The sequence below is a fragment of the Bombyx mori genome, chromosome 22 (genome assembly GCF_030269925.1).
Source record: "Bombyx mori chromosome 22, ASM3026992v2".
NCBI classification, from domain to species: domain Eukaryota; kingdom Metazoa; phylum Arthropoda; class Insecta; order Lepidoptera; family Bombycidae; genus Bombyx; species Bombyx mori.
In genome coordinates this window covers 8,586,750-8,599,188 of record NC_085128.1, presented here as the reverse complement: position 1 = coordinate 8,599,188, position 12,439 = coordinate 8,586,750, and the positions used below count along the sequence as shown (strand labels likewise).

The following is a 12,439-nucleotide window of genomic DNA, read 5'->3' as shown; positions in this document are numbered from 1 at the left end:
TTCAGAAGATGAGTTTTTTTATTAACTAATTCTTCTCAGGTAACAATAATATACCTATTGCATAATTATTACTTAAAATTTGCACTTTTTCAGTTTCTAGAAAACAGCCCTGAATATTTGCGAGATTTTTTTTATTGTTATTATGAAAGTAACAAACTCAGAGTCCACCTGGTGTTATAGATAGCCCATAAATATAAACCACATTAATGTCGCCACCCAGCTTGAGACTTGAATTCTAAGTCTCAGTCTTTATAGTAAAATGGCTGCCCTGCCCTTCAAACCGAAGCGCATTACTGCTTCTGTGGTTACCTACCTTAATGGACTTTTATGGTAGGCAGCGGCTTAGTTTTGCCCCTGGCATTGCTGACGTCCATGAGCGACGGTTACCACTAACCATCAGATGGGCCGTATGCTCGTCGTCTGCCTACAGGTACAATAATTTGTTTTTAAAAAGAACGCGCAATACCACCCTTACCACCAGTAATTATAATTTTTGCAAATTTTATTTTTATTACAAGGAGTTATTTCTTCATCGTCATGGGAGTCATACCTGAACATTTGTTATGTACGTATTTAATTAGAAAAATTGTTAAGAATATTATAATATAATTTTATCTTCCTACGAATGAAACATATTATAATACAATCTCGCAGTTCTTACCTTATTTACGAACGTACAAAATCTATTTCTTCATTTCTTTTTGCATTAATGGGCAAGACGAGCTTCTCAGTATGTCTCGATTCCGATTCGGTGATAGATTAAGGGAAGCACTGCTATTCCCAGGGCCGATACGAGAGAGACTTTCAGAATGAGCACAGTGAGCTCACCTACAAAACTGTACGTAGTTGAAATTGCGCCTTAGGTTACTACCAGCAATTAAATAGAAGAAAAAAGTGCGAGTATCGCGCTTATTGTAGATAATTTTAACTTTGATTACTTAATAAATTCGTAATAAACCAATAGTTGTAGGCCAACAGACTCGACTCGAGATTGCTCTTACGTGGCTTCCATCTCTGAAGATTAAGCAAGCTTAATTTCAAAAAACAATTACGTCATAAACATTTCATTAACCGTTTCTCAGCATTCAATAAAATAATCTGCAGTGGCTGATAAACGTAAAATGAGTTTTTAGAAAAACGTTCTAAAAATTTAAGACTAACAATCGATAAAACACCAAATCATCGTGATAACAGGGAGTGCTACTTTGGCAGCTATTGTTACCGTGTACCTTTCTGAAAATGGCACAATGAAGAAGCAGCGCGTACTTTGCAGTCGACAGAAGTCTATTCCACCTAAGAGGCTCCGGCGATAAGAATCTATGGCGATTTTTTACCGCTTGAACGTAAAAAGTCAGTAGGATAAAATAAAATTATTACATAATTGAAAGATATCTAGTTAAATTGTTTATCTTAATGCTCGATACAGCTTTGAGGTCGGACACAGACAGAAAAAAATTGACAATTGTATAATTAACAATTGGCATAAATCCATAAAAAACTTTAATTTTTATAAAAATATATATTTATATATTCCTTAACTGTTTACTGGAGAAACAATTAAGTTGTTAGGTTTTCTGTGACGGAATCTGAAAGCGAGTAGGTATATTCTTCGTACCATAAATGAAAGAATAATTTTCGTTGAATTTATACAATTATAACCAATGAAAAAGCCAGCCGAGAGGCTTATAACTAATAGTAAGAGTTTGTGGGTTTCCTGGTGAAAAAATAAGACGAGAAATGTAAATAATTGAATTTGAGCTGTATTGCAATGGAGTTTGGGATCAGTGGCAGTATAAAATGTACTTAATAAAATGGCTTTATAAAAGGAAATTTTATAGAAACCAGAGTGACTTAAAATATGAAACGTCCGTGTAACTGTTATTTACAATATGTAACAATTTTTTAATTTTGCAAATTATCATTTTAGATGTACATGTAGAGTAAAGTAAACTTTACTTAATACCATTATTAAATCAAAACAAATGTAAAATATTAAACACAAAAATGACAATGAGCGGTCTTATCGCTTAGAGCCTAATAAATTTATTTCTACAGAATCTTTTTTTGTGATTTAATTGGCCTTCGAATTTCACCAAGAGGGTTGAACGAACTTAAGGGCGGACCCTAGGGCTTACTAACCACCCAAACTCCTCCGAGAGACTTACCTTTGTGGTTGCCAAGCTTAGACTTAGTAGCGTCAAACATCAGCGGATCAGGTGTATTCATCCAGACTATTCAAAAGTTTAACCGAATGCCGTAGTAGCCAGAATGCCGCTATACACCTTCACTGGTGGCAGGACCTCTTGGGAGTCCGCACGAGTAGGTTACCTACCACCACTCCGCCTATTTCCGCCGTGAAGCAGTAATGCGTTTCGGTTCGAAGGGTGGGGTAGCCGTTGTAACTATACTGAGATCTTAGAACTTATATCTCGAGGTGGGTGGCGCAATTACGTTGTAGATGTCATTGGGCTCCAGTAACCACTTAACACCAGGTGGGCTGTGAGCTCGTCCATCCATCCAAGCAATAACAAAAAAAATCGTAGGGTGAAAACCTTACATTACATTTTTAATTAAAAACAGGCTCCACGCAGCACGAGAGTAGGGCCAGTTACATAAGCGGCACTGAAAATTTCGGGAATTAACGAAGTGACACAACATTACTATTTAAAAATGTATTTATTGCTTTTCGGAGTATTCTCCGCGAAATTTGACACATTTTTCCATACGATGGAACCAATCATTGAAGCAACCATTCCATTCGGAAGTTGGGGTCTCCAAAATGGCCGTTTTGTAGGCGTCCACAGCTTCTTCAGGTGATGAAAATCTCTGTCCACGCAATTTATTCTTTATTTTAGGGAAAGTATAGAAATCATTAGGGCTTAGGTCGGGGCTGTACGGCGGATGGTCTAATAATTCTATGTTTTCTTGCTCTAAAAACTCTTTTGTTCTGTGCGCGGTGTGAGAACTCGCATTGTCGTGATGGAGGATGATGCGGCGGTTGCAGTTCTCTTTACGGAGTTCAGAAACGACCTGTGGCAAACAAATGCTAGCATACCATTCTGCATTAACCGTTCTTTGTCCCTCAAGAGGAATAGTCGTAACATGGCCGGTTTTGGAGACAAACGTGGCCACCATTTTTTTTGCAACACTCCGTGAACGAACAATTTTTGTTGGCTTTAACTCATTTTCGAACACCCAAACTCGTGACTGGTTTTTTGTTTCGGGTTCGTACGCATATATCCAGGATTCGTCACCTGATACAATGTTGTATACAGCATTTGAGGATCCTGCGTGGAATCTTTCGAGAGTTCTGACGCACCAAGTAACGCGAGCCGCTTTTTGCTCTTCACAGACCATCGGGAAAACAACTTTTTTACACCTAATTGTTCATGCAAGATTATTTGTATTTGACTCATGCCAATGTCTAAAGTTGCCTGAATTTCGCGGCATGTCACATGTCGATCTTCCTCAATCAGCTTACGCACGGCATCAACGTTTTCTTGGGTGACTGCAGTTTTTGGACGACCTTGACGGGGATCATCACTGAGCTTGACACGTCCACGTTGAAACTCAGCAAACCAGCGATAAATTGTGGTTTTGGATGAGGCTTCATCACCAAATGCAGAAATCATCCGGTCAACACACTGTTTTTGTGTTAAACCACTTCGAAAATCATAATAAATCATCGCTCTTGAATTTTCTCGAGTCAATTCCATTTTCTCAACGACTAAACAAGTTTGACAAAACTTCGTGACAAGACCGAGAATCTTTTTTTAAATAAATAAATGGTATTCGATTTTTAAAACCAAGGAGTTTTCAATTAAAAAGATTTTAATATGACAGGAACAGTGGAAATATTCCATTCCCGATACTTTTAGTGCAGCTCTCGTATAATAGGTATCTCATATTCAAGGTAGCTTGGTAGGTGTTTTTTTCCAAAAGACTTAAAACACATTTTTACGAAGCATAAAATCTTTATTCATAACATAATAATAAATCTTGTAAAATTCTGAATAAAATATTCAACAATACTACATTACACAATGTAAATAATATCTCCATTAAAACTATTAATATACTAAATTGGTACATAATATTATAATATAATGTACGTTCATAATCTATCTTAATCCCTAATCATTATTTAACAAATTTTCACTAATGGCATCCGATACGTTGGGCGCATCGAGTCGATATAATTTTTCTTACAAATACATTGTTGAGATAACAAAATTAAATATATTAATATAAGAGTTCATTTAAATGTTTACGTAAACTAAACAATCTACTCAATATACTACTACAGGTAACTTAAAAATAACATTGAAACTTTTCAATATCGGTTCGTATTTTATAAACTGTTTTGGCACATTTAACCAAACAAAATAATATTTAACCAAACAGGATACGTGGTGTAGAATTGAAGCGAAAATTAATTAAATATTCCCTTAGTATTACAGCTCGTTGTTTAAGTGACTGATTTTGTAACAAAATCATGGACACAGTACTGATTTCATCATTTTTAGATAAATAAAAATTGGTACATTTTCTCCTTTGTTTGCCGTCCGATTTATTTTTTGTACTGTTATTAATTAAAAACATCTTATAAATGTAATATAATAATATATAACAGTATTAATTAAAGTTTCTTTCTCAAAATGTTAGGAACAAAGCAAAAGGGGACATGTGGTACACAAAATTAGTCTAAATCTTGCGGTATTATAGTCGAATTTCGATTATTGCGCGAACAGTAGCAGAGACAGAAACTTTATATTAACTTTTTAATTGATTCCCTTCTTTACATAACTGTATGTTAAGCTCCGTCGGTCAGCACACATGTATAAATTTTCCATAAAAAATAAATAACTAAACAGCATTCAATGTAAGTCAATAAATATTCTCAAATTATTTGGTGTCTTAAACCTGTAACATCAAGACTTGAACTAGGAACAAATTAAATAAAAATATAGATGGAAACAAAACATAGCACTTTTCTTATGCTGGCGGTAACCAACATTACATTTAAAATGTTAAGAAATAAAAATTATATGAATTTCTATAAAGAAAAATATTGGATACTAGAGTCGACTATTATCAAAGCCGGCAATCTGACTTTTGGACAATTATTGGTAAATCAGAAAAACGAATTATTGACTTTGTATTCCATTGGCAGTCACAAAACTCTTCGGAACGACATCTTAGATAAATAACAGGTTAACTATTAACTATTATCAATATTGTCGTCCATAATTATTATAAAATATTTTTTGTGTATCTCAGGAATGTGGACAAGATAGGACTATTATAACAAATTACATTATTATTTTAGCAACAATTGTGCAGTGTGTGATAGGGATTATTTAAATTCATATTATGGTAAATATGGTAGTTTAGACAATTGTTGTTTTTTGTATTGTAGGTTATCAATTATGTGTAATTTTCAGATGTCTGATGAAGGTCTAATAAAAGACCGAAACGTTGCTAAAATAATAATGTAATTTGTTATAATAGTCCTATCTTGTCCACATTCCTGAGATACACAAAAAATATTTTAACTATTAACCTTTATTTAATGCAGGTTTTGAACCGTATTCTTTGAAGGAGACGATTATATTCAAATCAATCTGTATTGACATATGAATAACATTTTTTTGTCCAAATGCACAGATTGCCACCTTTGATAATAGACGACTCACTACATAACTATTCATTACACGTACATTATTGAGAAAAAAATAACCATTTAAAAACTATAAAATATGAGCTTGCTCATAATTATAACTAAAAGGATTCTAATAATCTATAAAATTAACTGTGAAATTTTAGAACACCAAATATATTAGCACCAATCACATTAGTTTTGCACCAAATATTTTTTTCTCAAAATCTCAAAAACAAATTTACTTACAGTGTAAAAATAATTTTATATCAAATAGAAAAAAAGCAACTGATCTTTTCTTACATTAAAACACTGCAGAGTTTAACGTCAGTCTCTACTTACATCAATTCAATTAAAATATTTAATTCACTTTAGTACAAAATTGTATTAGACGGATCAATTTTATCTTTATAAGAACTATGTTTGAATTTCGACACGGACATACTAGAGACCCAACAAATTTCCTCTTGCTTATTTTTTTAATTAAAACCATACTCGTAAGGAACCATCTCCAGCATATATAACATAAGTAAATTAACTCACTCATACACATTTTCATGTCAAATAAATTGTCTTTCAGAATCACTGAAAAGTATATGTTATAAATAATTTTAATTCCTAAGGGTCCATTGTGGTATATAAAAATACTCGAACATTCCTGTACTCAGCAATTTACCTATAAATATCGTTCCTCATTTTAAAGGTGTTTTCTTTCTAGTTAACATTAGATGGCCGAAAACACTTGATGATTGACACAAATTGACAACAATCACTATGATTTCATTGCCAATACTTTATTAACAAGGCACATTTTAAAAATATTTTACTTATATAGTGGCTTGTCCTAATTGACAAGGGACTGAGGCTAAGGCACGTAATATAAGACCATAATAATTTAAATAATTAGTTTCTTTGACCATGACTTGTCCACATGTGCTCCTTAAAAGTTTCACGCATTGTGAACGATCTTGGACACAAATAGCAACACAATCTATTCGTTAAATCTGAATGCATTAACCTTACATGATATTTGAGTGCTGACTGATTAGAATATTTCATTCCACAATGCGGGCAATCCCCACAAATAGCAGCATGGTTAGATTGTTGGTGGGACATTATTTGCGATGTTGAAGCTCCACCTCCCAAACCTGGTACAGTGGACATGCCAGCAAGTAGTAATAAAGCCTGCGATTGTTCTTGATTATATGTGTTCTCTGTATCACCATCTTGATGTTCAGAGAGAAGTACTTCTGGTTCATACTCCACATCAGATTTTGGTGACTGTCTTTCTGGTTTTACTTGTACTTCATCAGATGTGTTTTTTATTGGACTCCTAGATGAATTATTGTGTGAAACAGTTTCAGTGTTTGAATCTTTTGATCTACTGGGACCTATTTCTCCAATATTAACTGGTTTTTTTCCTGATAAATTACTGGCACTGTCACTTTTTGAAGGATTAATTCCTGAAAATACAATACAATACTCATTTTATACCAAATAAATAAAACTTCCGTCAGAAGCCGTCGTAGCCTAAAGGATAAGATGTCCGGTGCATTCGTGTTGAACTGTGAGCACGTCCACACATCTAAGCAATAAAAAATAAATAAATAAAAACTTCCTAATGTATCAGCAAAAACTCAGGAAGGCAAAAAAGCAAATACTTAGGAAGTGAGAAATTTATTTAAACCTTGAAGTTTTAGAATAGCAGCAAATTTAATTTTTGCTAAATTCAATTTTGATCTGTCTCAAGGTGCATAACATTTTCCAATTAACATCAAATGGATTATGATCTCAGACCATGTATGCTCACTATCAATGTACATCTTAGCGTTAATTTTGTAAAAACAACTTTTTTCTCAATGCCACCATGCCAGAATAAGAAAAATTAAAATATTTAATTATTGTTTGTTCAATGTTTGTAAAACAGTATTATTTTCTATTTTAAATAAGTTGTAATATGTGGTTAATTGTATATTCATTTTTGATCCACTTTTGGCAAGTAAATGATTAATATGGCCCTAAGGTGTTTCATTAAGTTACGAAAGTATACACAATTAAGTTTCATTCTGCCTTATTTTAAAGCTAGCATGGCAATTTTGAAATAATAAGGGGCAGGTGGTCAATTATTCAACATGATAATACAATCTTTTTCTTTACCTGATAACAAGGACCTTGCAAGCATGCTGTTTTCATAATCTGGAAGGCTGTCATCTTGTTCTGATAGAATGGCAGTTGATAATTCAGTTGAATTATCATCAAGCACTTCGGTTTTCATTGGTATTGAACAATCATGCACCTGGAAACAATATAGAATATTAAATTATGTCTTTTCTGAAATGAAATTAATGCTAGTGGAAATAAGTTCAAACCTGAGATGATGTACTTTTCCCATTGGCAGTTATTAGTGGAGAGTCATTTTTTCCATCACATTTCTTGTCAACATTGTTTTCAACAGGAAGCACATTGTCAATTTTGGAAGATTGTGAAAAATTGTTTAATCTAGGAATATCACATGTATCCAGGACCTTGGTTTTTTTGTAACTGTCACCGACTGACACATCATTTGGCTTGTCTGAAGTGCTGCTTCTGCGTTTCTTTAGTCCTGGTAACTTTGCATCCTTGTGGGAGGCATTGTGGTGTGGTCTTGATGAAATTGTTAACTGAGTGTATAGTTTGTTTGATGTATTAGGTGATGTAAAGTTTTCTTTCTGTAAAATAAATAAATTTAAAACTGTACCACCATCAAAGCAAGAATACTTTGAATGATCTTTAAATGAATATGAGCATTTAATTAAAGTTCAGTAAGGCTTACTCAAAAAAAAAAACAACAAATAGCAATTTTTTTTAGTAATGTTATAACTTATTAAAGTGAGATTATCATTATTACCCCTTCCAATTTATCCATAAAATCTGCTAATGGAAGCATCAACAGATTTTGTTTTGGTTTTTTACTGTAGTTGTTGGTCACAACATCAATAAAAGTTATCTATGGTATATTGGAATCTGTTTTTCATTTCTATAGTATTTCAAATGTAATAAACGTAGAACTTTCATCACCTGTTGAGTTACTCCAGTCAGTCCTTTCACTTGCAATAAGGCAGCAGTGTGAAGAAATGAAGACAATTTACTCTCTTCAATGAAAACTTCACCTTGGTACATGTATGACAACAAGCTCACAATATCATCTGCAGACACATCTTTCAAAATGATCACTGGATGCTGACATGGGTTTTCCTGAGATAAACACAAATTTTCATTGATAAAATTCAATAGAACCATTAGGTTTACTTAACAAAATATTAAAGTATATTACATTATATTACATTTTTACAAAATATTACATTTTTCTGTAATAAAAAAAAATAAAAAAAAGTAAAATATAATTTTGTAGAACCATCATTAAAAAAGTATTGAAAATAAAATCCTTTTAATATGTGCATAAACGAACATAGCATACATTTAGTAGTAAGTAGGTATATTGTTGGTATTCGCATGACATTGCATATACCATAACATATTTACTTGTAAATGAATATGAAGGTTATTAATGTCCTAAGTCATTTACCTTGAACACATTCCTGAAGTACGGACTGCACGCTGACAAAATGACTTTGTGGGCCTTGATATTTCTACCTTCACAAGTAAGCGTCACATCAACTAAATCTTCAGAACATTTTAAGGAATCCAATGCACTCACAATATTCGATTGAAAATTGTTCCAGCGTAAACAAAATTGGTCGGCCATTCTTAAGGTTTCAATTTATATCTGCAAAAGAAAAATATTTCGCTGACTTCATTTTGACACATGACATCGAAGGAAAGAAAAAACAATTGTATTATTAATTACTCACAAACTTGTTCCGTAAAGTAAATTACATTTTAATAAAACATTCAATTTCTGTGAAAACGTATTCAAATCTTCTCTATTTTTTTAGAAAATGCACAAAAATGCAATGACCTCCATTGATTTGACACTGACTTTTTCTTTCACTTTCCTTTGTCTATGGATTTTGCGTATCTTTTTGGTCTTTATTCTATGCTTGAAGTGATGGATTAGTGATAGACCTCAGAGTATAATGTATATCCCTTTACTAAATCAAAAATGCTACTACAATTTATAGTTGATGAAAACAGACATATTTTAAGCTATAATTAACAACTCTCATAATAGCTGGAGTTCCACCTACATGCTAGAAACGTACCGTGGGGCATGCCAGAGTTAAGCTGACTATTATAATCTCCGGTGGCTCAACAGGCCATATCGCTAATACGACTAAGACAGATGTCAATAAATGTTGGGGGGAAAGGTGACATATTCCCCGAAAACTCACTCTTCACCACCTTACTCCCACTTAACGTCATTCCGATTGTCGACGTCATAACCACCAGAACTCTCAATTGGCGAGCTAAGCTGCTGCCTATTGAAAGTCTTGCGCTTACGGACTACGGGTCTATTCGTTCACTTTAATAATAAAAATAGTGTTTTGTCGTGTCGGCAACTATTTTCTCTCTGCAAAGTAATATGTCCAATGATTTGATGTATCATTCAACTTGTTCTTAGAGATAGATGAACATTATTAATTTAAAATAAAATTAAAACCTTTTAAAGGAATTTTTAAACGTTTTAGTATATTTAGTAAGGAAAACTTTTAAAGGATTTTTTTCCACGAATGAAGTATGAATATACTTTATATATTATTTTATATTACAACAAATTAGCTATGAAGAATCGTTGGTTATCTCCTTGTGAGCAATAAACACAAAATAGTGTGTAAAATGAAAATAAAAGAAAATAAGAATGTTGGTTGGTATTTTGTAATCACTGAACACGGTTTATTATAAAGTTTAGTTACGGATAATTTACTTATTCCGGTCGATATCTTCACGAGGAAATTAAAGCTTTCTCGATTTTTATTTTTCTATTCATACTTTTTGTAACCATGTAGTGCAATAAAGTCATAATTACCTCTAATAATTTCATCTCTACGGTACCCTCAAATGGAAACATAACCGTAACGTGTCAAGTTGACGTTGTCATATAATAAGTGTCAACAAATCGTTTGTTTGGCTGAGATTGAGTTGCGGTTTTTCGACTCTAGCTGCAATAATTGAAAAACTAAAGTATTACCTACGTAATTTTAAAAACAAGTACCTGTGACTTACCGTCTTAATACTAAAGTAAATATGGCAAACGATCCTGAAAGATTTGATTCCATGCTCCTAGCTATGGCACAACAGCACGAAGGCGGCGTAAAAGATGTAAGAGTAAATTATTATTTTTGCTTTGTTCACAATAATATAACAGATATAAATCATGACACTAAACAATATACTTTTATTATGTCTTTATCAAAGCGCTTAGTTGTTTCTCGTTAAATTGAATATCATTGATCGCTTGCACGTGTTGTCATAACAACACATTCTAGAAACTTGGGAGGTTACTAGTGGAAGATACCTACTTTTAAAGCCTTGATGTCCCTAATACTTTTGTTCGTAGTTTTGTTGACTTTTAGAAATAAGTAAGTTACAAGCTCATTACTTAAATATCAGACACATAATCCACTAATTTGAACAATTACATTCAAAAGCACAAAGAAAGGGACAACAGTATTATTTCTACTAATGTTAGGACAAAGTATATAATTGGAACATTTTCTTTAATTCATTGCATTTTGAATTTCAAATTCATTATTATATTCATCATAGTATTCATATTATATTCATCATAGTTATTGATCTTAAATATGATGAGCATTTTATACTGTTATGTGTTTGATAATAATTTAATAAATTATATATTTCTAATGTAATGAAATTCATCAACAACTACATTATTATTTCTTTATTTATTCTATAGGCTGAATGATCTCACAGCTCATTTGGTCTTAAGTGTTATAATTTGAGGTGTTCAGATATAAGGTGAAAGTTTCAATTGTATTGGTAGTTTCGATTGCAGAATGCATGATTTTGTGACAAAAATAGGCAGGGCAGTGTGCATAGTTTGACTTTTTAATGTTTTCAATTGTGTAAAAGTTAAATCAAATTTGTTGGGAGTTGGAATGTTTCCCTATGTCTGCTGCAAGGGGCGCAGTTGCATCTGTGAGCTCTTGCAATGTGGTCTACCACTGGTAGATTTTAAAGATGAAAAGTTTAATTATTTTTTTGTTGTTTCCAGCTGCTGAACACAATAGTTAGCTTTTTGTCTAGAAAAACTGACTTTTTCACTGGTGGCCGTGAAGGGGAATGGGAGCAGGTATATATTGCTTAAAAATAATCTTACTAGTATTTTAGATAAAAACAATATATACAGTCAAAACTGTTTACTGCGACATAGTTTAGAACAACATGCCGGTTATAATAACCTAAAACAAAGGTCCCGGCTGAATGCTATATGACCGCTGTATTAAAAACATTGCTTTATACGACATTGCTAATAACGACATACCTCATAAAACGACATAATATTTCGGAGAATTAGATCTGTTAGAACGACTGGCTAAGCTGTATTGTAAACAATTTGAATAGGTATCCACATTTGTATTAAAATCAGGAAAGGAAGCAATAGGATTTAGTTTAGTGTAGGGTCTTTTCTAATTCTTAGAAACAAAACATGTGCATGCCGTAGAGTCAAAGCCCGCTTCTTCATATCTTTTCAGTTAGTTTGTTACTTATCTATACACAAGACGCACCAAAACTTTGTGGAGTTATTCGTGAAACTTTGAAAATGTCGCGAAAAAAAAAAAAACAGTATTGAAGAAAAATCGCGTATTATATCCAAGC

General features: G+C 32.7%; 2 protein-coding genes across 3 annotated transcripts in view; one reads left to right on the top strand and one right to left on the bottom strand.

The window, feature by feature from the left end:
* Window positions 1-3,954: 3,954 nt before the first annotated feature.
* On the bottom strand, window positions 3,955-9,667 carry LOC101746404 (broad-complex core protein isoforms 1/2/3/4/5). The gene is made up of 6 exons (XM_004931843.5): window positions 9,511-9,667; window positions 9,225-9,425; window positions 8,717-8,893; window positions 8,029-8,367; window positions 7,817-7,955; window positions 3,955-7,122 (listed from the first exon to the last, which is right to left on the bottom strand). Exons 2-6 carry the CDS (start codon window positions 9,402-9,404, stop codon window positions 6,563-6,565), a joined length of 1,395 nt encoding a protein of 464 aa, XP_004931900.1. The 5' UTR covers window positions 9,405-9,425; window positions 9,511-9,667; the 3' UTR covers window positions 3,955-6,562.
* A 991-nt stretch (window positions 9,668-10,658) lies between these two features.
* The window catches only part of LOC692957 (nuclear migration protein nudC), a 28,313-nt gene continuing 26,532 nt past the window's right edge, over window positions 10,659-12,439 (top strand). Inside the window, exons 1-2 of one of the 2 annotated variants that reach the window (XM_012695259.4) lie at window positions 10,659-10,918; window positions 11,835-11,912. In XM_012695259.4, coding sequence (XP_012550713.1) covers window positions 10,844-10,918; window positions 11,835-11,912 — 153 coding nt within the window. In that variant the 5' untranslated portion in view covers window positions 10,659-10,843. 2 annotated transcript variants of the gene reach the window in all.

What these genes read in the sequence shown, in the direction of transcription:
- LOC101746404 (XM_004931843.5), bottom strand. Translation starts at nt 9,404, where the DNA reads ATGGCCGACCAATTTTGTTTACGCTGGAACAATTTTCAATCGAATATT. An exon ending in ACTTCAGGAATGTGTTCAAG is followed by an intron (nt 8,894 to 9,224) that starts GTAAATGACTTA and finishes TGTTTATCTCAG; the next exon opens with GAAAACCCATGTCAGCATCC. An exon ending in GGAAAAGTACATCATCTCAG is followed by an intron (nt 7,956 to 8,028) that starts GTTTGAACTTAT and finishes TATTGTTTCCAG; the next exon opens with GTGCATGATTGTTCAATACC.